Source organism: Canis lupus, unplaced genomic scaffold (genome assembly GCF_011100685.1).
Source record: "Canis lupus familiaris isolate Mischka breed German Shepherd unplaced genomic scaffold, alternate assembly UU_Cfam_GSD_1.0 chrUn_S1754H1950, whole genome shotgun sequence".
Taxonomy (NCBI): Eukaryota; Metazoa; Chordata; class Mammalia; order Carnivora; family Canidae; genus Canis; species Canis lupus.
This window is the reverse complement of record NW_023330606.1, coordinates 37,443-65,396: the sequence shown is the minus strand read 5'-3', so window position 1 is coordinate 65,396 and position 27,954 is coordinate 37,443. Positions and strand designations below refer to the sequence as shown.

The window sequence follows — 27,954 nt, the reverse complement described above, 5'->3', positions numbered from 1 at the left end:
AAGCCTAAGATACCTAGGAATAAACGAACCAACCTAAAAACTAGGGAACACTTCTGAAAGAAATTGAGGAAGACATAAAGAGATGGAAAAATACTCCATGGTCATGGATTGGAAGAATTAATATAGTGAAAATGTCAATGTTACCCAGGGCAATTTACACATTTAATGCAATCCCTATCAAAATACCATGGACTTTCTTCAGAGAGTTGGAACGAATTATCTTAAGATTGGTGTGGAAAGGTAATTATTTTAAATTAATGTGGCTATGAACTGCTGCCATCCTTAACCTCAGAAAATATATTCCTTCTAATTTTTGTTGTGACCATTCATTACTCAAGCTAAATTCCAGCTCATGAATGTTGTCCATAAGGAGCCTATACCTTCCTGCTATTATTTCATATTCTTCTTCTAAACAAGGGCAGGCATACGTTGGCTTCATTAGTGCACACAGCCAGATCACCACCATTAAGGGAAATCATCTAGGTATTTTTGGTAAAATCTTTAACAACTTCCATGCTCATCACGGAACAAGGCTGATTTGTTCTGCCTTGCAGAAGGCAACAATTTGATCTCTGGTTTATGAGACAGCACTCAAAATGTTTTTCCATGTTTTCCCACCAAGAGAATCTGACATCAGCATGGTTTTTACCTTTACCAGTGAATGCAGGCTTTTCTCACCAAACATATCCCAGAGGAAGGTCAGGTCTTCCTGGCTGTCCACACGTGGCCCCAGCTGGACTGGCAGAACAGCCAACAGCTCATACAGACCTAGAAAGTGAAAAATAAAACACAAAGCGTAATCATAGAGTGATCTCATTAATTTCACTTAAGGTGTGTGTGAAGGATGGCTGGAACATGTCGTTTTTACTGGATCAGTAATCTGGGCCATCAAGCAGAACGCTTCTCCGCGGAAGCCAAGGAACCTTTTTGACTTTTACAGCCCAATCAAATATGCAGCATCAACAGGCTAGCCTAACCTTTCGTTTGTCAACATTCTCCAGGCATCCAAGTGGACACAACCCGAGGCAGAAAACGTGTACAAGCTTTCAGAGGAAGAAGAAAACTAAATTGTCACTACTATTGTCTCAGTGTTAGCCAAAGATCAAAAGGAGTCATGAATAGGAATAACTTCCTTAGAAGAGCAGAAAATTGATAGAGTGGCCCATTAAAAAGGTTTTGTGGTTTCCAAAGAGTTCCTAATGATATATAGCTTCAAAACCATTTGGGTTATCTACATCCAAATTCAAGTTCCAAAAAGCTAAGGCCTACTAAACCATACTTGGTGTTGCTTTCTTGTAGCTGCTCATTTTTCAAAAGCAACAACCACAAGCTACACAGAACTGAGTTTACCTTTAACTCCAATCTGAGCATATGCCGTAACCTCTGAAAGAGTTAAGGAAAAGGATGCAGGTTCCTCGGGGCCCTCCTCGCTAGAAGCTTCTTGGGGCTAGACAGTAGTGCCCTGTTCCACCAGTAGCCTGTTGCAGAAACCCTCCCACCTCCTTTGGGGGCCGTCAGTCCTGTCCAAGAACTGTTACAACAGTGCCTGCCCGGGGCCTCTTCAGGGAGGTGACCTAGAAGTATCAACTCTCAGCACACGTTTCACTTTCCAGTGGGATTATACAAGGTAAAAAAGGAGAAACTTCCTTTTATTTCTGTCTGCTGTCTACAAGAGCACCGAAACCTCCTGGGATCTATGACACAGGAGCATGTTTTAATTCCTGCTCTGAAGAAGTGCTGCTGTTCATCACAGGGACAGCTTTACAAGATATGTAACTAAAAGAATCGTAAATTATGGCCTGCTGATTAGTCTATTATCTTCCTAAAGTATTATCATATTCTGATAATCAGTGATCATTCACCAAATGTATTCATTTTCCCTTGGAAAGTTGGATCTGTAACTTGAGACATTAAACTCAAACATTCCTGGGATTGCATGTGGCCATAAAGATCTATTCTACTTTAGGGGGAAGAAAATGTCTCCCTATTACATTCTAAGTATTCTTGATGATTTACACTTATTCCCTTAAAAACCTGGCATCATGCCTAACCTAGCACTTATTGATGATTTCATAAAAATATTTGTAAGGTGTCCCAAATAGTCTGTTTCATATGTAACTCAGTGAGCTTCAGCTATTGTTGCTATTATTAGTTATTCATCATGATTATTATTTTTTAAAGATTAATTTATTTTACAGAGAGGCAGGGGACAGGGGCAGAGAGAGACAGAATCTTAAGCAGACTCCACGCTCAGCATGGAGCTTGACACGAAGCTCCAAATCATGACCCTGATCGTGGCTGGAGCTGAGACCAAGAGTCAGACACTCAACCCACTGCACCAACCAGGAGTGTCCATCGCTACTGCTATTGAAAAATCAAAACTCTGAGTCAAACAGACCTAGAGTCAAACCAGGTCTATACTTCATTTACCTCCCATAACTTACCTCAGCCTTCTTTCCATCATATGTTCAAAAGAAACGGTAATCTACACATGTAGTAAACTGGACAGGAAAAAATACACAAACGTATGCACATACACAAGGTATGTAAAATCTGAAAAAGCCTAAGGGACTACGTTAGTGGCGATGTACCCACATGGTTACCATAACTATGCGAGATGAGGAAGCAGGGTCAAGTGTACACGGGATCTGTATTATGTATTTCCACACATGAATCCACAGTTATCTCAAAGTACAGTTAAAGCAAGACAAGTGGTGGTTAATATGACTGTTATAAGAATGCAAAAGAACAAGGCACATAGTCCCGTGGTTGGCACAAAAGAGGCATTTGATGGATTTTTTAAAGATTTTATTTATTCATGAGACAGAGAGACAGACAGAGGCAGAGACATAGGCAGAAAGAGAAACAGGCTCCATGCAGCGAGCCCAAAGTGCTACTCGATCCCGGGACTCCAGGATCACACCCTGGGCTGAAGGCTGATGCTTAAGCACTGAGCCACCCAGGCGTCCCTGATAAAAAGGTTTTAAAAATTGGGCAGCCTGAGTGGCTCAGCAGTTTAGCACTGCCTTTGGGCCAAGGCTTGATCCGACAGGATCAAGTCCCACTGTGGGCTCCCTGCCTGCTTCTCCCTCTGCCTGTGTCTCTGACTTTCTCTCTGTCTCTTTGTCTCTCTCTGTGTCTCTTATGAATAAATAAAATCTTAAAAAAAAGAGTTAAAAAAAATAAAGTGATTTCTTAAGACTTCCTCAAGTGGCAACTGCCCCTTACTAGAATTCTGTCTATACCTTTACTCAACTTCACTTCAAAAAGTTTGGTTCTCTAATGAAGAACCAAGAGGAGCAGATGAATAAGCATCCGCATAAAACACATAAAGTGAAAGATCCCTATAATTTCTAATCTGTGGATAAAACCTGAAAGGAGTCTGGGGGACTAACCAAATAGCAAATCACTTCGAGATTGATGACATATGCCTTATTATCTAAATTAAAATAGGAAACACAGGGACACCTGGGTGATTGAGAAGCTGAGTGTCTAACTTTGGCTCAGGGCATGATTCTGGCCCAGGATCCAGCCCCACATTGGGCTTTTTATGGGGAGCCTGCTTCTCCCTCTGCCTGTGTCTCTGTGTCTCTCACAAATCAATAAGTAAAATCTTTTACAAATAAAATAAAATAGAAAACACATATAAGAAAATCAACTTCTGAAGATGATTTTTTAAAAATTATATGGCCCCGATATTTAAGCTGAACTACATTCCTTTTTAAATCATAAACAAGGAAAACATTTAGAAAGCAACAGATAAGCTCAAGGAGATCACAAAAACCAACCTTCACAGGAGACCTATTTCTCCTCTGCCTCAGTGTCCTTTACAGTTTATCCAGGTGTGCTTTCAATTCATCTGAGTTTGAAAGTGAACGGCAAGGAACAGCAAGGTAATTCATTCCAAGATTGAAAATAAAATGATAGCTACAGGAAATTACTCCATCAATGCTAACTGCTTCTGTCACTTATTCTTTGGTTATGAAGGTAATGTGGAAAGGTCTAATATCCATAAATCATTATGATGCTTTATACTTCATTTTGAAAACAATCCTGTCTTTTTATGTATTTCATCAGGCCTCGTTCCGACACTAGCGTATCTGTCAGTTTTTAGCACTGTCAGCAACAGACCTAGCTGATTTGTCTTTATTTCTCCAAAGCATTCCTCCTGCCTGTGCCTTTCTCAGAACACTAGTAGCTGACAGTTTCTCTCTGCCCAGAGAGTTCTAGCCTCAGACTTCTGCTACTGTAGCCACCCAGGTAGAACAGAGGACATCCCCACGCACAATTTTTTGAGCAGGAGAGTGAATGCAAATCAGCACAGTATCCGCATAAGGTCCTCGGTGACAGGACTTTTGGAAACATTTGCAGCGGCTTCTGGTTTTCACTCCCAGGATCTCACACTTGTGTCTGCGCCAGGAAGAGCTCTGCTCAGGACCGGGCCCAAGGGAGCCGGGTGGCAGGGAGCTCCGAAAGGCACACTTACATCATCAGCCAAGACTGCTGTGCTGTGGAGGATGGGCACAGGGTTCTACTTCTCATAGTAGTAGAGCTTTTCATGAATCTAGAAGAAAAACAAGAGTATACAAGTTCACCTGCTAGCAAACAGTGAGATAGTTGAAGGGTTTTCAGCACTGCGAATAGAAACAGATCCACTAAACCTCAAAAAAAAATTAAACGTTTCTATAAATCTGTAGATAATAAATAAGTGGGCTTATTTCTATGGTCCAGTCTGATTCTTCTTTAAGATTCTCATGTCAATGTTCTATGTTTAAATCAAAGTTTTTCTAATTGCGACATCATTGACATGTACCACTGTAATACTTTTTATATGTACAACATAATGATTTGCTGTATATATATATTGCAAAATGGTTACCACAGTAAATTTAGTTACTATCACCGTACATTGTTACATGAGATGTCAAATGGGGGTAAAAATCATTATCAAATAGAGCCCACATAAAAGCTAAACCTTTTTCCCTTGAATAATTATGATAGTTTTCTAAAATATGTAACTTCTAAAACATATTGCTTCAGTACTTTAAGTATCAGTTGTAGTTCATATCTCTACTAAAAACATACATGATGATTAATAAGGCGGCAGCCACTTGGGTTGGTACGTGATAACCATTAGAAGCAAGGGAACTGGCGTGGTGTGTGCCCTCCTGAGCATGCTGTTCCTTTCGCTTCGTCTTTTTTTTCCCCCAGATTGTCAACCTTTCTCCCAAATTCAAACTTCTAAGAAACAGAGGGAATGCTCCTAGATGAAGACATTTCTCAGAACTATTGAGCTTAGATAACTTTCTGTCCTGTAAAACAAGTAAAATTATACTATCAGGGAATAATTGGGTCCTTTCTTTCCCAACATTACCCAAGAAACAACAAAGGTGAGAATGTATTTTTAGTGCACTAGAAGACACATGGAGTTCCTTAAAAAATCTGCTTTAACAAATGCAGAACTGTTGGCTTTTACGTTTTATCTACTTCAGCTCTTACACAGGTGCCTTTAAAATGTTATACTTGAAAACTTACTTGAGCCTCTTCTTACTTACAGTTGAAGAAATTACCCCCCGCACTATATATATAAAACAGTTGCACCGCAGAATTTCCAGTTTTTAATAGGTATCAAGTAATACACTCAGAGGTATCAGGCCATCTACTCTTTAAATAATAACTGGCGATGGTTCCACACATAGAAACAAATGAGTTGGGACTTAAAACTCAGGCCACCTGGCTCAGTGTCAGAGCTTGTCGTCACTCCACATGCCTGCCTCTCAGATTAACATCTTGTCTGCCTTTTCCACGGACCTCAATCATGGCTGGACGAACAGGATAGAGAGAGGCTCGCAGATATGTGACAAATAATACTGGCTGTTTCTAATGACTACGGGATTAGGAATGGCTTCTCTTCACCCCTCCCTGTCTTTTTTCTTTCCGACAATTCTTAATTTTTCCAGATGAATTTGTATTGATTCTGTACCATAATTACAACTTAAACATTATATGCCCCAAATAAAGACATTCTTCTCCACTTCATTTCCTTCTTCTGAGGGTCTTTTATAAACAAGGAGCCCCTCTTTCCACATCATCATCTTTCCATCTTCACCCAAGTGAGTTGAGTGCGGACCCCTACCCTGCCAACCCTGGGACGTTGTATTGTATCAGGAGTTTTTAAATGCTCTCCCAGAATTTCCAAATGCTGGTAACCCTATGATGATATGTGTTTTACTCCAGGACATAATTTTAAATATGAAGTTGGTATGAAAGTAAAAATTACTTCAAGTAATTAATGTTCAATCTCACAAAATATTTTCTACCATATGTACCAATAGTGTTTTCCGGGTGTGACCAGGTAATATGGGAATTCTATTTACAGAATTTATTTATAAATTTCCAAATACTAGCCATCTCATCGTGGCTTTCCCAAAAGGGGCCTCACTTGGCTAGATATTTTGGTCACTTAATGTGCCGTGGAATCCATTGATGATATCTTACTGAGACTTTCCTCATTAGTTCTCGCAACTGAAGTTGGCTTTTTTTCTCCTGGTCTTGTCTTTATGGGGTCATAATATCAGTGTTACACTGCTTTCGCTTTTTTTTTTTACACTGTGGAAAGTTTCAATCTTTTTCTATGCTCTCAAATCTCAATGCCACTAAAGTAATCTTTTCTTTAAGTGTTTGATGGCATTCCCATGGGAAACCAGGAGGATCAGATACATTATGGAGGGCAGCTTCATCCCCCAACTTTATTTCTTGTGGGTGGTGTATGGAAATTTCTCCATTTAGGTTTTCTATCTCTTCCTTTGTCAGTTACAGTAAACACCGTTTTCCTACAAAATTACTCATTTTTTACTGGCCTTAAAAAATTAAATGAATCTGACTCAGTTGGGGGATGGGGCAGATGGCAGAGGATTAGGGGTCCTCAAGCACCTGGCCCCACCAACTTACCTAGACCAGAGACCCCTTCTGGATCTCCTTCAGAGGTGGCTCGTGGCCCCTGCAGCCCCCAACCATCCCCATGCATCTCCTTGTGTTCGCAGGCTGCTCTGCCAGCACTCACCATTCGGGTCCTTCTCACAGTAGCACTGGTACTTGCACTCCACCACGTTCTCCAGAAAGGCCTTCACCTGCTCCTTGTCCTCGAAGTCCACCAGGCCTGGCACGGACCCTGCTGGCCTGGCAGAGCTCAGCCTGCCTCTCTGCATGCCTGTGGCATGGTCACGTGAGTAAGTGGAAGGCCATGGCCTGGGGCGGAGCCTCCGGCTGGAGCCTGGGCGAGGCTGGGCAGGGCTGGGCAGGGCGTGCCCCCAAGGTCTCTCTGCTGGTCTCCCATTCAGGAAGGGAGTGCACAGTCCATCTACCTTTGAAGACCCTTGGCTGTTGCCACACCTCTTGCTTCTCTGGCTCCTTCCCTCTAACTGGTGACAGCCTCTCTGCAGCACTTCTGTGCCAGCTTTATGCCTCCCAGCATTACAGGATCCGTGGTCTCTCATGTGGCCCATGGGCAGTTTCCACTGGCAACTTAGCACTACTGAAAGAAAAAAAATCAATTAACATTTTTATGCACCTGGATTTGAAGTTGCAACAGGATTATTATTTTTGCATAATTGTTTTCATAAGGCTGTGCCAGTGCTGCACAGGCTAAGCTTGTCAGAGCTTTGCTATTAACCTTCGCAGCATTGCTTATCACCATTGTGTTTGGAAAATTTCTACTATACAACTATAATTATCTCAAGTCATATATTCAATTAACTAAGATAGGTAAAAGACTTCAAATTAGTTCATAAAAGCCTAGTCATTGAATATAGCAATACAGAGGTGTCTGGGTGGCTGACTTGATTAAGCATCCAACTCTTGATCTTGGCTCAGGTCATGGTCTTTGGGTCATGAGATTGAGCCCCATGTTGGGCTCTGGACTCAGTGTGGAATCTGCTTGAGATTCTCTCTCCTCCTTCTACCCCTCTCCTCTCTCTCTCTCTCTAACAAAGGTTGGGAAAATAAAGAAAATACTAATATAAACATAGAGGTTCCTATCTTCTGAATATTTAGGATCTAATCCCCAAACAATCCAAGGTTACAGGAATATAGACATTATGATATTCACCAATAAACTGACAATGTTCATACCAGCCCTCATTTAAACATTTCTTCCCACCTAATACATGCCCTCTATGCTGTCATTGGTTTTTACCTTGGATGCCATTAACATGACTGCAAAAATACAGGACTTCACAGGGCTGATGAAAATGACGACGAAGTGATGCTGGTGGTAAACAAGCCTCTGAAAGAGGTCTGCTAGTCAGCAACTGAGAAAAATGTAACATATCTGACAAAACTCCCCACTTTGAAAGGGAACAATCTGAATACCGAACTTTAAAAATGAACAAAAACCAAATACTACTGGAGAAACTAAAGTCTTCAAATATTTTTGTTAAACTGCCCTTTTAACTGGAAAAGTCAAAGTGCTATTATAAAATGTTGGCAGCAATATTATGCCAACAAAGGAAAATTCAGCAGGATACAATGCATCCATGCTAAGAATTAGCAGTTACAACTGTAACCTACAATATTCTTAATTACATTTCAAATGTGGTCACATTTTATATTTCCTGTTCCTACATAAAGTTCTGTTCACTTCCCCCACCATTTTCTTGCTCTTTTCGTACCTGTTTAATGCAGATTAATTGTAACTGGCCTTTTCCTACTATGTATTATTACTAGATAAATGGACCACAGAATAACAACATCAACAGAGAAAGCTAACAGGGTTCCGACCTTCACTGAGAGTGAATCTAGCTATGCCAGAAGTGGAACTGAAAATGCATTTATTTCACAAAAACAACCAAAAAAAATAATAAGCCACCCAAACAGTGTCAGAATACAAAGTACAATAATAAGAATTAGGTTTTCTTTATCCTGAGAGCTAATTTCCCCCACCTCCAGGGCTTTGTCATTTAAGAAATTCTGTTATACAGTGTCATGAAGCCACCAAATTTCTCCAATAATTTTTAAATTAAGGACATCGACCTTTTGCCAATAAACTGTTTCCAGAGAAAGCACAAACTAACGCTTTCTAGGATAAAAACTGATAGCCACTAAAAATAGAGATGAAAACAAAATAGACTATACAGGACAACTGGATTCCTACATGCACAAGAATGTAGATTCTTAGATCCCTATCTCACACCATACACAAAAAGTTAGCTCAAATTTTAAATCAAGGGGTAAATCCTCATAACCTTGGGTTTGCAAAGAGATTCTTAGATATGCTACCAAGAGCATAAGCAGCACAAAATAAAATGGACACTGATCTTTATAGAAATTAGAACTTTTGTACAAAGGATACTATCAGACAAGTGAAATGATAGCCTACACAAGGGGAAAAAATATTTGCAAGGCGAAAATATGATAAGGGTTTAATATCTAAAATATATAAAAAATGCCAAACTCAACAACAAAAAGGCAATCAGATCGCCAAAGACTACCTGAAAACATGCTCAACATCATTAGTCACTAGGGAAATGCAAATCAAAACCACAATGAACTACCACTTCATGCCCACGAGAATGGCTGTAATCAAAAATTACTCAGTGTAACAGGTAGTGATGAGGATATGGAGAAATTGGAACCCTCATATAATGCTGGTAGGAATGTAAAATGGTGCAGACTCCACGGAAAACACTTTGATGGTTCCTTCTCACAAGCCTAAACAGAATTACTACATAAGCAGGCATTTCAGCCGCTAAGTGTCTACCCAAAAGAACCGCAATCGGGACTCAAAACAGATAGTTGTACAGCAATGTCCATTGCAGCACCATTCACAATAGCCAAAAGGTGGACACATGCAAGTGTCCATCAACAGACAAATGGACAAACAACATGCAGTGTATACACATAGTGCAATGTTATTCAACCATGAAAGAGAAGGAGATTCTGATACATGCTACAACATGGACAAACCTTGAAAGCATTGCATGGAGTGGTATAGTTACAAAAGGGCAAGTACTGTATAGTTCCACTTATGTGAACTATGTAAAACAGTTAAAATATAGAGACAAAGCGTAGAATGGTGGTTGCCGGGAGCTGGGGGTGGGCAACAAGGGAAGGTAGCGCTTAACAGCCACAGAGTTTCTGTGTAGAGTGATGAGAAGGTTTTGGAAATAGAGAGTGGTGACGTTTGCACGACATTCTGAATATACCTAATGCCATTACATTGTACGTTAACATGGTAAAAATGGCAAATTTTATACATGTATCTTACCTTAAAGAAAAACTGAAAAATAAAAGCCAACTACATGTACATTATGAAACATTGTACTCCTTACAGCTAAAAGAGAAATCACACCACTGCCATTAAGATTATACAATGAGTCTCAAAATGAAAGACAAAAACTACATAATGAATGAAAATTATTGGCAGAATTCCTGTATGAGAGGACTGTTGCACATACAAAGTTCTGTACAATGCCATGAGACACAACATATTCAGCAACTTGTTTACATGGCATTTCTGTAAAGACTAAGATAATAATCACAATAAGATGATATATTAAACCTTTTTAAATGAAGTTTATTTTTATCTATTTTTAATTCTTTTTCCCTTATTTTTTGTATATTTGTTATTGGGGTTCGATTGGCCAACATATACTACAACACCCGATGCTCATCCCGTCAAGTGCCCCCCTCAGTGCCAGTCACCCTGTCACCCCAACCCCGGCCGACCTCCCCTTCCACCACCCCTTGTTCGTTTCCCAGAGTTAGGTGTCTCTTATGTGCTGTCACCCTCACTGATATTTCCCACTCATTTTCTTTCCTGTCCCCTTGAATCCCTTTCACTAGTTTTTATATTCCCCGAATGAATGAGACCATATGATGTTTGTCCCTCTCCGACTGACTTACTTCACTCAGAATAATATATTAAATCTAACAGACGACAGGGTAACAAATAGAGAATTTGCTTCTGTATCTCCCTCTAGATCTGGTCTAGTCTGATTCACCTGCTTCTTTTGTGTATAAATTTCTGTCACCAATTAACAGTATTTATTGAATACATACAGTACAGTACAGTCACTGCAGGAAAGTCTACTGCTATTACCCACTGTAATAAATAAAGCCATTCATTTGAAAAACTCAACAAAAGGAGAAATGACGGTTGGGCTTTTTGTAATAGCAAGAGCACGCAATGTAGCAGAGTCATTGGCTAACATGTAGTAAGTATGCTAGCAGATATTTACCTTACAAGAAAACTATTAATAGAACAGAAGTGAAAGCCCACCTCTAAGAGCTACTGTGAAAAATGCCACTAAGTGATTTTCCTGTTTAAAAATGAAAAATCCAGGGCAGCCCGGGTGGCTCTGCAGTTTAGCGCCAGCTTCAGTCCAGGGCCTGATCCTGGGGACCGGGGATCGAGTCCGACATCTGGCTCCCTGCTTGGAGTCTGCTTCACCCTCTGCCTGTGTCTCTGCCTCTCTCTCGCTCTGTGTGTCTCTCATGAATAAATAAAATCTTAAAAATTAAATAAAAATTAAATAAAAATGAAAACCCATTATTACATGAAGACGACTTTTTGCTTCATTCATAAATACTTGAGGAGCAGTAACAAGGACAAGAACAAGTGTCCTGGTTTAATTTAAGAATGAAGCTCTATGTACTGATCTCCCCCCAACAAAAGTTGTATCCAAATGCCAAATCACACGCTGCTTTCTGTTCACACAGAACAGCTTGCGGTCAGCCACATACCTAATGAGCTTGATTTGCTATGGAAGAGAACTGTAAAAATAAAAACATGATCCATTCAAAACTCCAGAGTATACCTCATTTTGGAAGCCATTTGAAGAAAAAAGAGCAAGTTGAAGATGCTGATTTTCCATGATGAAATACACTCAATATCAAAAGGGAAAAATAATTCATGTTTTAAATGAAATATGAAAACAAAACATTTGTAGGACATTGGCAAGGCCAATAAAGTCCATTCTAGTTACTTCAAAGGGCTTCTGCAAGTGGCAATATTGCAGTGATATAGTCAAAACCTTTCTTCTTTCGAATCTACTGCTTTAAGAATGGAACTTCATGCTTTTGATGTTGGAAATAAAGGTTAACCAGGTTTCTTAAGATGAGCCTATGGTATAAACAATTTGAATGTTGGCCAAACATTTTTTTTCTTTTTTTTTTAATAAATTTATTTTTTATTGGTGCTCAATTTGCCACCATACAGAATAACACTCAGTGCTCATCCCATCAAGTAAGTGCCCCCATCAGTGCCCGCCACCCAGTTACCCCCACCTGCCACCCACCTCCCCTTCAACTACCCCTAGTTCGTTTCCCAGAGTTAGGAGTCTGTCATGTTCTGTCTCCCTTTCTGATATTTCCCACTCATTTTTTCTTTCCCCTTTAATCCCTTTCATTATTTTTTATATTCCCCAAATGAATGAGACCATAAAATGTTTGTCCTTCTCCGACTGACTTACTTCACTCCGCATAATACCCTCCAGGTCCATCCACGTCGAAACAAATGATGGGTATTGGTCATTTCTAATGGCTGAGTAATATTCCATTGTATACATAAACCACATCGTCTTTACCCATTCATCTTTCGATGGACACCGAGGCTCCTTCCACAGTTTAGCTATTGTGGACACCGCTGCTAGAAACATCAAGGTGCAAGTGTCCTGGCATTTCATTGCATTTGTATCTTTGGGATAAATCCCTAGCAGTGCAATTGCTGGGTCCTAGGGCAGGTCTATTTTTAACTCTTTGAGGAACCTCCACACAGTTTTCCAGGGTGGCTGCACCATTGCACATTCCTACCAACAGTGCAAGAGGGTTCCCTTTTCTCCGCATCCTCTCCAACTTTTGTGGTTTCCTGCCTTGTTAATCTTCCCCATTCTCACTGGTGTGAGGTGGTATCTCATTGTGGTTTTGATTTGTATTTCTCTGATGGCCAGTGATGCGGAGCATTTTCTCATGTGCTTCTTGGCCATGTCTGTGTCTTCCTCTGTGAGATTTCTGTTCATGTCTTTTGCCCGTATCTTGATTGGATTGTTTGTTTCTTTGCTGTTGAGTTTAAGAAGTTCTTTACAGATCTTGGATACTAGGCCTTTAACTGAGAAGTCATTTGCCAATATCTTCTCCCATTCTGTAGTTGTCTTTTAGTTTTGTTGACTGTATCTTTTGCTGTGCAAAAGCTTCTTACCTTGATGAAGTCCCCATAGTTCATTTTTGCTTTTGTTTCTCTTGCCTTCATGGATGTATCTTGCAAGAAGTTACTGTGGCCAAGTTCGAAAAGGGAGTTGCCTATGTTTTCCTCTAGGATTTTGATGGATTCTTGTTTCACATTTAGATCTTTCATCATTTTATCTTTGTATATGGTGCAAGAGAGTGGTCTAGTTTCATTCTTCTGCATGTGGATGTCCAATTTTCCAGCACCATTTACTGAAGAGACTGTCTTTTTTCCAGTGGATAGTCTTTCCTCCTTTGTCAAATATTAGTTGACCATAAAGTTGAGGGTCCACTTCTGGATTCTCATTTCTGTTCCATTGATCTATGTGTCTGTTTTTGTGCCAGTACCACACTGTCTTGATGACCACGGCTTTGTAGTACAACCTGAAATCTGGCATTGTGATGCCCATGGCTATGGTTTTCTTTTTTAAGATTCCCCTGGCTATTTGGGGTTTTTTCAGATTCCACACAAATCTTTTTTTTTTTTTTTAATTTTTTTATTTATTATTTATGATAGAGAGAGAGAGAGAGAGAGGCGGAGACACAGGCAGAGGGAGGAGCAGGCTCCATGCCTCGGGAGCCCGATGTGGGATTCGATCCCGGGTCTCCAGGATCGCGCCCTGGGCCAAAGATAGGCGCCAAACCGCTGCGCCACCCAGGGATCCCCCACACAAATCTTATAATAATTTGTTCCAACTCTCTGAAGAAGTCCATGGCATTTTGATAGGGATTGTATTAAACGTGTAAATTGGGATCCCTGGGTGGCGCAGCGGTTTAGCACCTGCCTTTGGCCCAGGGCGTGATCCTGGAGACCCGGGATCGGGCTCCCGGTGCATGGAGCCTGCTTCTCCCTCTGCCTGTGTCTTTGCCTCTCTCTCTCTCTCTGTGTGACTATCATAAGTAAATAAAAATTAAAAAATAAATAAAAATAAACGTGTAAATTGCCTTGGGTGATCACTGACATTTTCACAATATTAATTCTTCCAATCCTTGAGCATGGAGTATTTTTCCATCACTTTGTGTCTTCCTCACTTTCTTTCAGAAGTGTTCTGTAGTTTTTAGGGTATACATCCTTTACCTATTTGGTTAGGTTTATTCCTAGGCATCTTATGCTTTTGGGTGCAATTGTAAAAGGGATTGACTCCGTAATTTCTCTTTCTTCAGTCTCATTGTTAGTGTACAGAAATGCCACTGAATTCTGGGCATTGATTTTGTATCCTGCCACACTTGGGCCGAACATTTTTAAAAGAAGTAAACAGAACTTATTTAAAAGAAAAAAAGTTATGTATGTATTGAAGTCTTTAAAAGAGCCAGAGGAAAAAAACATGCTTTGAAAGATTACTTCAAATCAGAGATCCTGACAGCTGACCTCTAACTAGAAATTTTAGGAATAATCATTTCATCATCTTTCACTATACTGAAATATAAATAGATAGATGATAGATAGATAGATAGATAGATAGATACACAGATAGATAACAAGAGCCTACCTAGCATTCTTTGCTTACTAAAAATGCCATTCAAGAAGACGCAGGTGGCCTGGGTCGAGGTCCTGGGATCAAGTCCCTTGTTGGGCTCCCTGCTTGGAGCCTGCTTCTCCCTCTGCCTGTGTGTCTGCCTCTCTCACGACTAAATAAATAAAATCTAAAAAAAAAAAAAAAAGAACACAGGCAAACAGGGAGATCATTCAAAATAGTCACATAAAAACTTCTGAAATCCTTTCCCTCAACAGACACAATATATCTACAGCTACATATAAAACAATTATCTCTGAGCAGGACAGCTACTCCACAACGAAGAATTAAACAGACAGGGAGGAGAGACAGATGTAGTTGTATTTTTGCCGAAAACCTCACCTCCCCCCATGCAACGACCTATGGAGGAGGGGTTGCACAAATACAGAACCCCTCCCTGAGGGAGGGAATCTGTACTACACATCAGGCACCATGACCCATGGGAGATGCACCAGACAGACAGCCCCCAAAGCACCTGGCTTTGGAAACCAGTGGAGCTTCCGTCCAGGAGACTCCTAGGGCTGTACTGAGTGCAGGCTCTGCTTTTACAGGGCTCACAATCAGACTCATTTGCCTCAGGACCCAGTACAAAAGCACCAGTTTGAAAGGAGCCTAGACCAGATGTGAAGGGGTTCCATTTGCTAATCTTAAAGCATCTACCAGAAGGGCAAAAGCCCACTCAGATTCCCTCCAAAGACAAAAGATACCGGAGGGTGCCATATTTACGCTTTCTCTACCTTGCTACTGCCAATGCTGGCAGGAGCTATTTTTGCATTCCCATAACCTTCTAGTACCTCCTTCCCCCTCCATACTGCTGCCACGGCCCTGCCAGAAGCAGGAGGCCAGTGCCCTGACCTCTAGTTACACTCCCACTGCCAGAGGCCTCCAAGCCAGCAGGTACATGCAACCCACACAGGGGATGCCTACTGAATATGAGACTCTGGGGCCAGGGTGGATTGTGTTTGTGAGCCCCACAGGTCTAGAATAATTGGGGAAACAGTATGAGAGACAACCAAACACTGAAGCAAGGCTACTATAAACAAAAATGTTCACCCACACACACAGCCACACCTTCAGGACTAGAAGAGATAGCTGTTTCACCTAACACAAAGACATACATACATACAAAGTCAGGCAACATGAGGAAACCCCAGAAAAACTCAACAAAGTGGGTATAGACCAAATGTACCTCAAAATGTAAGGCCACGTATAACCAGTGCACAGCTAGCATCATGCTCAACAGGGAAAAGCTTCCTGCTTAACATCAGGAACAAGGCGAGGATGCTAACACAGTATTCAAAGTCTTGGCCACAGCAGCTAGGAAGGAAAAAGAAAGAAATTGGAACCAAATTGTAAAGGAAGAAGTAAAACCATCACTATTTGTAGATGATACAATTTTATACACAGAAAACCCTAACGACTCTGTGGGAAAAAAAAGACTGTTAGAACATTAGTTCTAACCTTATTTCTAAATAAATTCAGTAAAGTTGCAGGTACAAAACTGATATACACAATTCTGTCACACTTGTGTACACCAACAACAAACTATCAGGAAGAGAGACTAAGAAAACAAATCCCATTTAAAATTGCATGAAAAAATACCCAAGAATAAATTTAACCAAGGAGGTGAATGATCTATACTCTGAAAACTATAGGACACTGAGGAGAGACAATGACACTAATAAGTGGAAAGATATTCCATGCTCATGAAGAATATTGCAAAAATGTCCATACTGACCAGAGCAATCTACAGAGTCAAGGCAATCTCTATTGAAATTCTAGTGGCATTTTTCACAGAAATACAACAATCGTAAGATTTGTATAGAACCACAAAAGATCCCAAGCAGCCAAAGCAAATCTTGAGAAAGGACAAGTCTGAGACATTACACTCCTTGAATTCAAGCTGTAGTATCTAACAACTAAAGTAATCAAAATGTATGGTATTGGCATAAAAACACACACACAGATTCGTGGGACAGAAAAGAGAGCCCCGAAATAAACCCAGCCATATAAGGCCAATTACTTTACAAGAAAAGAGGCAAGAATATACAATGGAGAAAGACAATCTCTTCAATAAATGGTGCTGGGAAACCTAGACACCTACATATAAAAGACTGAAACTGGGCCATCATCTCACACCATACAAAGAAATTAACTCAAAATGGATTAAAGACTGGAATGAAAATCCTGAAATCATTAAACTCCTAGAAGAAAACATGGGTCGTAAGCTCTCTGACATTGCTCTTGGAGATTTTTTTTTTTCCTTTTTGGATCTTATGATTCCAAAGGCAGTGGCATCAAAAAACAAAACAAAACAAAACAAAACAAAAAAAAATTGAGATAACATAAAACTAAAAAGCTTCTGCACAGCAAAGGAAATCATCAACAACAAAAAAGGCAATCTACCGAATAGAAGGAAGAACTGCCAATTCTATCCAATAAGGGGTTAACAGCCAAAATATATACAGAAATTCATATAGCTCAATATCAACAAGAAACAAACAATTCAATATTAAAAAAATGGACAGAGGATCTGAATAGACGTTTTCCCAAAGACGACATACAGATCACCAACAGGCACACGGGAAGATGCTCAACATCACAAATCATCAGAGTAATGCAAATCAAAATCACAGTGAGATATCGCTTCACACCTCTGAGAAAGGCCAATATCAGAAAGACAAGAAAAAATAAGTACTGATGAGGCTGTGGGCAAAGGGGGACCCTAGTGCACCGTTGGTGAGGTTGTAAATTGGTGCGGCCACCACAGAAAATAATCTGGAGAACAGTCAAAAACTTAAAAATACAACTCCCACATGATCCTGCAATTCCACTTTTGGGTATTTATCTGAAGATTCAAAAGGATACATGTACCTCTATGTTCACTGCAGCATTATTTACAATAGCCAAGATATGGAAATAACCAAAGTGTCCTTCCTTTGAGGGATGAATGGGAAAAGATTTACACACACACACACACACACACACACACGAATACTATTCAGCAAAAAAAAAAAAAAAAAAAAAAAAAGGAATACTATTCAGCCATAAAATAAATTAGCCATTTGCAACTGGCATGAATCTGAAGGGTATTATGCTAAGTGAAAAAAGTCAGAAAGAGAAAGACAGATATGGTATGATTTAACTTATACCTGAAACTAAACAACAAATAAAGTCAGAAATACAGAGAATACATGGGTGGTTGCCAAAAGGGAAGGGGGTGAGGCTGTGTGGGTAAAAACGGATAAAGGGGATCAAGAGTCCCATCATCCTCTTACAAAATGAATTCACGCACAGCATGGTGACTATAGTCAATAATAACGTATTGCAAATTTGAAAGTTGTTTTCAGAAAATACGTCTGAAAAGTTCTTAGCACAAGAAAACAAATGGCGTGACTGTGCATGCAGAGAGATGTTAACTAGACTTACTATGGTGTTCATTGTGCAAGATATACAAATGCCAAATTTTATGTTGCACGCCTGAAACTAGTGTGTCATATATCGATTATAATTTAATAAAACGAAAAAAAAAATGGAAGGAAATAAAAACATGTACTGATTCACTGAAAGACATAGTTTGATAGCCACAAACCCTCAATACAGGAGATTCTAGAGCTTTTTTACATTAAACAGGTGAAAAATCAGCCTGGATGACAAGGCTGAGCTGTAAGATTGGGACTAGAACAAACAAAATGGTGGTTATACTAAATGAATAATGACGTTGATGTAAAGCAAAATAAGGATGTCTTCAAGGTTGTGAGGGGTTTTTGTTTTTCTGTTTGTTTTCTAGAGAGAATTAAAATACAGGACACAATAGCACTGAAGTTGGCAGGAAAGTATATGGGGCAAAAGTGCGCTAAGATTTCTGGATCTTTTCCAGATGACAATAGACAGATTAAGATAGGATTTTATAATAAAGGATTCATGTCATAATTTCTAAGGTAGCCACTCAAATAAAAGAAAGAGAATGTTTTAACTTCTCAACTGTATGCAGGGAAAACCCTAACCAATCCAAAAGAAACAAAGAAAAATCAGGACAAGAAAACACAAAATACGTCAGATTTTAAATTATAAAGATCATACGTCATAATGAACTGTAGTGAAGATATTCTAGCTGAAAGTAAAGACTTCTGACTTGTTACCTCAGAAAGCTCCAACTGTAATTCACAAAAGCTGTAATAAAGCAGGAATATCGAATAGTTGACAATAAAAGGATAGGAAAAGATATCCTGCAAATGGCAACAAAAACATATCTACTTTAAAATAAACTCTATTGGGATCCCTGGGTGGCGCAGCGGTTTGGCGCCTGCCTTTGGCCCAGGGCGCGATCCTGGAGACCCGGGATCGAATCCCACATCAGGCTCCCGGTGCATGGGGCCTGCTTCTCCCTCTGTCTGTGTCTCTGCCTCTCTCTCTCTCTCTGTGACTATCATAAATAAAAAAAAAAAAAAAAAAAAAATTAAAAAAAAAAATAAATAAAATAAAATTAGATAATTTAAAAAAAAATAAAATAAAATAAACTCTATTAAAAAGTATAAAGTGTAGTAATTCACCAGCAAAATAACAAATTTATATTTAATAACAAATTTAAATATATACAACAAAAAATGAACAGAGGGAGCCTGGGTGGCTCAGCCGGTTAAGCACCTGCCTTCAACTCCTGACAAGATTCCAGGGTCCTGGAATCAAGGCCCACATCAGGGTCCTTGCTCCAGGGGGGAGCCTGCTTCTCCCTCTCTCTCTCTCTCTGCCTGTCACTCCTCCTGCTTCTTCAGTGTCCGATAAATGAATTAAATTAAAAAAAAAAACACAAAAAAAAAACTGAACAGAACTGCAAGAAGAAAACCATGGTCATAATGGGAAACTTTTTTACCATACTTCTCTTGGTAACAGAGAATAAACGAACAAAAATCAGTGAAAACACAGAATATTTGAATAGGTTTACAAACTTGATCTACAGACACATACAGAAAACTATACTTAATGACTGCAGAATATACCTTCTTTTTAGACACAGACAGGATACATTACAGATATTGAATATGTAGCTGGCCGTAAAGTGTAAACACATTTCAAAGGACTGAAATAATGCAAATTAGGTTTTCTGACCTCAAAGCAATTAAGGTAGAAATCAGGAACAAGATAGATTAAAAAAATCCTTATTTGTAAATTCAAGAAAAGTCTAAGTAAGCAACTACAAAATGATTCTAAGTTAAGAAAACCAGTACCTTGGGAGAAATGGCCTTAAATGCTAACGTTAGGAAAAGAAGAAGGTTGAAAATTTATGAACAAACGTTCATAACAAGAAAAAGAATTTTTTTAAAAAAGTCAATGAAATAAAAACTAATATACAATGAGGAAAATTAATAAGGCCAAAGGTTTATATCTAAAAAGACTAATGCCAAAACTCTGGCAATATTGAGGAAAGAGAAGAAAGGGCAATAAGTACCAATATCAGGACCAAGAAGAAAAACAATTAGCATAGAAACTGCACATGTGAAATATTATAAGCAACCTTTTCAGAAATTTGACAATGTAGTTGAAATGGACCAAATCTTAGAAAAATATGAATCATTAAAACTAATCAAGAAGAAATAGAAAGCCTAAACGTTCTTGTCATCTTTAAAATAGTTACCAATATCCTTATCAAAAAGAAAACATCCAGGCCCAAGGAACCCAACAAGTCAGTTCTGCTAAAGGACAAACGAACTTCAGTCTTTCATAAACTTACCCACAGAAGAGTAGAGACTTCCACCTCACAACATAAGGCTACCCAGGATATTGTGAAGATCTGATGAGAGAGATAAGAAAGCAAAATTATGGGCTGAAGTCTCATAAAAGGAGACATTAAAGTTCTAAATAAACTAGGAGTCAACTAACTCCAGCAGATTATATGTAAAGGAGAACAAATCATGAACAAATTAGGTTATCTCAAATAATAGTCCAATGATAGCCAGTTGAACAGTCAAAAATCAGTAAAAAAAAAAAAAATGTCAAAAACCAATGAACTTTCCTATGTTGAGACTGACAGGAAACAAATCATATGATCATTACAATAAATAAATAAAAAGCACTTGACAAAGTCCAATGGCTAGTCATTTAAAAAGTCATTTTACACAGAATAAACGGAAACTTCTTAAATTGAGTAAACGGCAAATATGAAAAAAATAATCTAGAGCAAATATGACAAAGAAGAAATGTTGAGAGAATTTCTTTTGAGATCCAGATTCACACATAATAAACAAAAATCTAGAGTAGCGAAATCAAAGTGAAAATGAAAAAGGGAATAGCTTTTTGGTCACACATTAAGGAAATGTTTCATGAATACAATTCAGAAATCACTAACCTAAAGGAAAATGGTGCTCGACGAGTAACTTCTGCATAGAGAATAGGGGAGGACAGAACAAAGCATGAGATGACAAAATATTTTTCCATATGTTTTCCCACCAAGAGAATCTGACATCAGCATGGTTTTACCTTTACCGGTGAATGCAGGCTTTTCTCACCAAACATATCCCAGAGGAAGGTCAGGTCTTCCTGGCTGTCCACACGTGGCCCCAGCCGGCCTGCACAACAGCCAACAGCTCATACAGACCTAGAAAGTGAAAAATAAAACACAAAGCGTAACCATAGAGTGATCTCATTAATTTCACTTAAGGTGTGTGTGAAGGATGGCTGGAACATGTCGTTTTTACTGGATCAGTAATCTGGGCCATCAAGCAGAATGCTTCTCCGCGGAAGCCAAGGAACCTTTTTGATTTTTAAAGCCCAAATATGTAGCATCAACAGGCTAGCCTAACCTTTCCTTTGTCAACATTCTCCAGGCATCCAAGTGGACACAACCCGAGGCAGAAAACGTGTACAAGCTATCAGAGGAAGAAGAAAACTAAATCGTCACTACATTTGCCTCAGTGTTAGCCAAAGATCAAAAGGAGTCATGAATAGGAAAAACTCCTTAGAAGAGCAGAAAATTGATAGAGTGGCCCATTAAAAAGGTTTTGTGGTTTCCAAAGAGTTCCTAATGATATATAGCTTCAAAACCATTTGCGTTATCTACATCCAAATTCAAGTTCCAAAAAGCTAAGGCCTATTAAGCCATACGTGGTGTTGCTTTCTTGTAGCTGCTCATTTTTCAAAAAGCAACAACCACAAGCTACACAGAACTGAGTTTACCTTTAACTCCAATCTGGGCGTATGCCGTACCCTCTGAAAGAGTTAAGGAAAAGGATGCAGGTTCCTCGGGGCCCTCCTCACTAGAAGCTTCCTGGGGCTAGACAGTAGCACCCTGTTCCACCAGTAGCCTGTTGCAGAAACCCTCCCACCTCCTTTGGGGCCCATCAGACTCCTGTCCAAGAACTGTTACGACAGTGCCTGCCCGGGGCCTCTTCAGGGAGGTGACCTAGAAGAAGTCAGTATCAACTCTCAGCACACGTTTCACTTTCCAGTGGGATTATACGAGGTAAAAAGGAGAAACTTCCTTTTATTTCTGTCTGCTGTCTACAAGAGCACCGAAACCTCCTGGGATCTACGACACAGGAGCGTGCTGTTATTCCTGCTCTGAAGTGCTGCTGTTCATCACAGGGACAGCTTTACAAGATATGTAACTAGCAAAGAATCATAAAGTATGGCCTGCTGATTAGTCTATCTATTATCTTCCTAAAGTATTATCATATTCTGATAATCAGTGATCATTCACCAAATGTATTCGCTTTGCCTTGGAAAGCTGGATCTGTAACATGAGACGTTAAACTCAAACATTCCTGGGACTGCATGTGGCCAAAAAGATCTATTCTACTTTAGGGGGAAGAAAATGTCTCCCTATTACATTCTTAAGTATTCTTGATGATTTACACTTATTCCCTTAAAAACCTGGCATCATGCCTAAGCTAGCTCTTATTGATGATTTCATAAAACTATTTGTAAGGTGTCCCAACATAATTCGATGTATAATAATGCAGGTCTCACTTTACACGTACACAGATACACACAACTTTAAAAACATGACAATTGCCAAGATCAGCGATTAAGGTCAGAGGTTCAAATTGAAAATTAGGTAAAAAGGAGGTAGAATTTCGCTATTTTATTATTGATTTAGGAGCAACAAAAGGAATTCCTTGTTCCTTGGAAATATGGTTAGTTTAATTAATAATACTAGTTCAACTATAACATAATTTATGAGGTATAGTTCTGGGGGGGGGCGATAACTGAGGTAATGTATTAGAACAGCCCCGGCATATGGTAAATAGTCTATTTCATATGTAACTTAGTGAGCTTCAGCTATTGTTGTTATTCCTGTTATTCATCAGGACTATTATTTTTTTTAGGATTAATTTATTTTACAGAGAGGCAGGGGACAGGGGCAGAGGGAGACAGAATCTTAAGCAGACTCCACGCTCAGCATGGAGCTTGACACGAAGCTCCAAATCATGACCCTGATCATGGCTGGAGCTGAGACCAAAAGTCAGACACAAAACCCACTGCACCACCCAGGAGTGTCCATCACTACTGCTATTGAAAAATCAAAACTCTGAGTCAAACAGACCTAGATTCAAACTAGGTCTATACTTCATTTACCCCCCATAACTTACCTCAGCCTTCTTTCCATCATATGTTCAAAAGAAACGGAATCTACACCTATAGTAAACTGGACAGGAAAAAATATACATACGTATGCAGATACACAAGTGTGTGCATATAACACAGGTAAAATCTGAAAAAGCCTAAGGGACTGCATCAGTGACGATGTACCCACGTGGTTACCATAACTATGCGAGATGTCACCACTGGAGGAAGCAGGGTCAAGGGTACACGGGATCTGTATTATGTCTTCCAACACATGAATCCACAGTTATCTCAAAGTACAGTTAAAGCAAGAGGAGAAGTGGTGGTTAACATTGTTATAAGAATGCAAGGGAACAAGGCACGTAGTCCTGTGGTTGGCACAAAAGAGGCATTTGATGAATTTTTAAAAGATTTTATTTATTCATGAGACGGACAGAGAGAGAGAGAGAGAGAGAGAGAGAGAGAGGCAGAGACATAGGCAGAAAGAGAAGCAGGCTCCATGCAGGCAGCCCAAAGTGGGACTCGATCCCGGGACTCCAGGATCACACCCTGGGCTGAAGGCTGACGCTTCAGCACTGAGCCACCCAGGCGTCCCTGATAAAAACATTTTAAAAATTGGGCAGCCCGGGTGGCTCAGCAGTTTAGCACTGCCTTTGGGCCAGGGCTTGATGGACTCCCTGCATGGAGCCTGCTTCTCCCTCTGCCTGTGTCTCTAACTCTCTCTCTCTGTCTCTGTGTGGCTCTCTTAGGAATGAATAAAATCTTAAAAAAAAAGAGTTTTAAAGAATAATAAAGTGATTTCTTAAGACTTCCTCAAGTGGCAACTGCCCCTTACTAGAATTCTGTCTATACCTTTACTCCACTTCAAAAAGTTTGGATCTCGAATGAACCACCAAGAGGAGCAGAGGAATAAGCGTCCGCATAAAACACATAAAGTGAAAGATCCCTATAATTTCTAATCTTTGGATGAAACCTGAAAGGCGTCTGGGGGAGTAACCAAATAGCAAATCACTTTGAGATTGATGACATATGCCTTATTATCTAAGTTAAAATAGGAAACACAGGGACATCTGGGTGATTAAGAAGCTGAGTGTCTAACTTTGGCTCAGGGCGTGATTCTGGCCCAGGATCCAGCCCCACATTGGGCTTCCTATGGGGAGCCTGCTTCTCCCTCTGCCTGTGTCTCTGCCTCTCTCTGTCTCTCTCACAAATCAATAAGTAAAACCTTTTACAAATAAAACAGAAACCACATCTAAAAAATCAACTTCTGAAGATAATCGATTTCTTTTTAATTATACGGCCCCGATATTTAAACTATGGCTTTTCAAAACCATCAACAAGGAAAAAATTTTAAAAAGCAACAGATAAGTACTAGGAGATCATGAAAACCAGCCCATCGCAGTCTGCGCCGCACCCACGCCCCGGCAGCGCGTGGTCCGGGAGGCCCCGCCAGCGAGGCACCCAGCCCGGGCGAGGGAGGAGGCCGCCGCGTGCAGCCCGCGACCGTGGCCCCTGCTGCTCGGGGTCCCTGCCCGCGCCCCGCCCGCGGCCCCGGCGGCTCGCACCTTCCTCAGCGCCGACATCCTCGAGCGCTCTGAGTTCAGCAGGCGAAGGGCGACATGCTTTGTGGCCCGTCCGTCCATCCGCACCGCCAGCCGACAATCCGCGGGGCCGCCGCCGCCACCGCCACGCGTCCCCACCGCGCTCCAGCCCCGCACACGCTCGGAGCCCCCCGCCGGCGCCTGCGCACTGGGCGCCCCGGAGGCCTGGCGCGCTGGGGGCCAGCCGGCGCGCGGAGGCACCTGGGAAGGGCCAGGCAAGCGCGGGGAGCCCAGGCAAGCGCCGCGCCTCCGCCACACCACAGACGGCGGGCAGTCCCCGCCCCGAATGCCACCTGGGGCGCGTGCTGCTCGCTAGCCGCAACAAGGTCCCAGCGCCGCTGAGCAGCCGGTGCCAGGGCAAAGCGAAGGTAGCGCGCGTCCCCCCAGGGGCGGTGCCCCGCAGTCGGAGGACGGACCGGACACTAGCTGCCTCGGGCGGCGTGGCCGGAGGCTCTCGAGCTGTCCAGGGACCGTCTGTCCGCCGCTGGCGCTGCCCTAAACACAAGCCGCTTCCGCCTGGGCCCCTGGGCCCTCGCCGCTGCCCCGCGGGACCCAGGCGCCGTCCCCTCCTCAGGCCCCGCAGCTCCTCCAGCCCGTCCGTCTGCCCGGAACAGTCCACACCGCACCCACGCCGCGGGAGTGCAGGGTCCCGGAAGCACCGCCAGCGAGGCACCAGGCCGCCACGCGCAGCCCACGACCGATCACCCCTGCAGCTCGGGGTCCCTGCCCGCGCCCCGCACCTTCCTCAGCGCAGACATCCTCGGGTGCTCGGAGTTCAGCAGGCGCAGGGCGACAGGGCACACGGCCCGTCCATCCGCAGGGCTGGCCGTCAGCCCGGGGGACCGCGCTCGAGCGCAGTGCACGCTGGGAGCCCCCCGCCGGCGCCTGCGCACTCCTCGACCCGGAGGCCCCGCACGCTGGGGGCCGGCCTGAGTGCGGAGGCACCTGGGGAGGGGCCACACCCGCACCGGGAAGCCCAGGCAGCACCGCACCCTGTCGTCCGGGGGTCCTTACGCCCCACCGCTCCCCCGCCGCCGCCGCCGCCGCCGCCGCCACGCGCCCCACCGCGCTCCAGCCCGGCACACGCTCGGAGCCCGCCGCCGGCGCCTGCGCACGGGGCGCCCCGGAGGCCTGGCGCGCTGGGGGCCGGCCGGCGCGCGGAGGCACCTGGGGAAGGGCCAGGCAAGCGCGGGGAGCCCAGGCAGCGCCGAGCATGGCGTCCGGGGATCCTTCCGCCCCACCGCTCCCCCGCCCCTGCCGGCGCGCAGGCCCCGCCCCGGATGCCAACTGTGGCGCGGGTCCCCTGGCGCTCAAGGTGGCGGTAGCCTGCAGCAAGTGCAGCTCGCCCGCAGCCCCACGGTCCCAGCGCGCCTGCGCGGCCGGTGCCAGGGCGACAGGAAGGTAGCGCGCGTCCCCCCAGAGGCGGTGCCCCGCATCCGGAGGACAGACCCGGCACTTGCTGCCTCGGGCGACGTGGACGGAGGCTCTCGAGCTGTCCAGGGACCGTCTGTCCGCCGCTCGCGCTGCCCTAAACACGAGCCACTTCCGCCTGGGCCCCTGGGCCCTCGCCGCTGCCCCGCGGGAGCCGGACGCCGCCCCCTCCTCAGGCCCCGCAGCTCCTCCAGCCCGCCCGTCTGCCCGGAACAGTCCGCGCCGCACCCACGCCCCGGGAGTGCAGGGTCCGGGAAGCACCGCCGGCGAGGCACCAGGCCGCCGCGCGCAGCCCACGACCGGTCACCCCTGCAGCTCCGGGTCCCTGCCCGCGCCCCGCCCGCGGCCCGTACCTTCCTCAGCGCAGACATCCTCGGGTGCTCGGAGTTCAGCAGGCGCAGGGCGACAGGGCACACGGCCCGTCCATCCGCAGGGCTGGCCGTCAGTCCGGGGGACCGCGCTCGAGCGCAGTGCACGCTGGGAGCCCCCCGCCGGCGCCTGCGCACTCCTCGACCCGGAGGCCCCGCACGCTGGGGGCCGGCCTGAGTGCGGAGGCACCTGGGGAGGGGCCACACCCGCACCGGGGAGCCCAGGCAGCACCGCGCCCTGCCGTCCGGGGGTCCTTCCGCCCCACCGCTCCCCCGCCGCCGCCGCCGCCGCCGCCGCCACGCGCCCCACCGCGCTCCAGCCCGGCACACGCTCGGAGCCCGCCGCCGGCGCCTGCGCACTGGGCGCCCCGGAGGCCTGGCGCGCTGGGGGCCGGCCGGCGCGCGGAGGCACCTGGGGAAGGGCCAGGCAAGCGCGGGGAGCCCAGGCAGCGCCGAGCATGGCGTCCGGGGTTCCTTCCGCCCCACCGCTCCCCCGCCCCTGCCGGCGCGCAGGCCCCGCCCCGGATGCCACCTGTGGCGCGGGTCCCCTGGCGCTGGAGGCGGCGGTAGCCTGCAGCAAGTGCAGCTCGCCCGCAGCCCCACGGTCCCAGCGCGCCTGCGCGGCCGGTGCCAGGGCGACAGGAAGGTAGCGCGCGTCCCCCCAGGGGCGGTGCCCCGCATCCGGAGGACAGACCCGGCACTAGCTGCCTCGTGCGACGTGGACGGAGGCTCTCGAGCTGTCCAGGGACCGTCTGTCCGCCACTGGCGCTGCCCTAAACACGAGCCGCTTCCGCCTGGGCCCCTGGGCCCTCGCGGCTGCCCCGCGGGAGCCGGACGCCGCCCCCTCCACAGGCCCCGCAGCTCCTGCAGCCCGCCCGTCTCCGGCACAGCCCGCGCGGCCCCCACGCCCCGGGAGTGCAGGGTCCGGGAAGCACCGCCGGCGAGGCACCCAGGCGCCGCGAGGGACGAGGCCGCCGCGCAGCCCGCGACCGGTCGCCCCGGCAGCTCGGCCCCCGCGGCTCGCACCTTCCTCAGCGCTGACATCCTCGGGCGCTCGCGGTTCAGCAGGCGCAGGGCGACATGCTTTGTGGCCCGTCTGACCGCAGGGTCGGCTGGCCGTCAGTCCGGGGGACCGCGCTCGAGCCCAGTGCACGCTGGGAGCCCCTCGCTGGCGCCTGCGCACTGGGGCCTCACGGGGTAAACAACCCCCACTGAGCCCTGCACCAGGCAGGGGGTTGAGCAGCTCCCCCAAGTGCT

At 44.1% G+C, this 27,954-nt stretch overlaps 1 protein-coding gene across 17 annotated transcripts; it reads right to left on the bottom strand.

The window, feature by feature from the left end:
• Position 1: 1 nt before the first annotated feature.
• On the bottom strand, positions 2–27,796 carry LOC119869238. Of its 17 annotated transcripts, none has more exons than XR_005387025.1 (10): positions 25,639–25,756; positions 21,213–21,330; positions 21,082–21,112; positions 20,467–20,526; positions 15,925–16,052; positions 14,712–14,865; positions 7,064–7,534; positions 5,086–5,312; positions 3,789–4,564; positions 315–768 (listed from the first exon to the last, which is right to left on the bottom strand). XR_005387025.1 is itself a non-coding variant. In XM_038589222.1 (8 exons), exons 6-8 carry the CDS (start codon positions 14,716–14,718, stop codon positions 578–580), a joined length of 669 nt encoding a protein of 222 aa, XP_038445150.1. In that variant the 5' UTR covers positions 14,719–14,865; positions 15,925–16,052; positions 20,467–20,526; positions 21,082–21,112; positions 21,213–21,330; positions 27,724–27,796; the 3' UTR covers positions 2–577. The 17 variants fall into 17 exon arrangements, 11 of the variants coding, with proteins under 11 accessions (XP_038445150.1, XP_038445148.1, XP_038445154.1 ...); XR_005387024.1 differs by having other exon boundaries at positions 320–768; positions 4,487–4,564; XR_005387029.1 differs by lacking the exon at positions 5,086–5,312 and having other exon boundaries at positions 2–768.
• Positions 27,797–27,954: the final 158 nt, after the last annotated feature.

Coding starts and splice junctions, on each gene's coding strand:
- LOC119869238 (XM_038589222.1), bottom strand. Junction 769..7,063: donor CTGTGAGAAGGACCCGAATG/GTGAGTGCTGGC, acceptor TTCACTTTCTAG/GTCTGTATGAGCTGTTGGCT.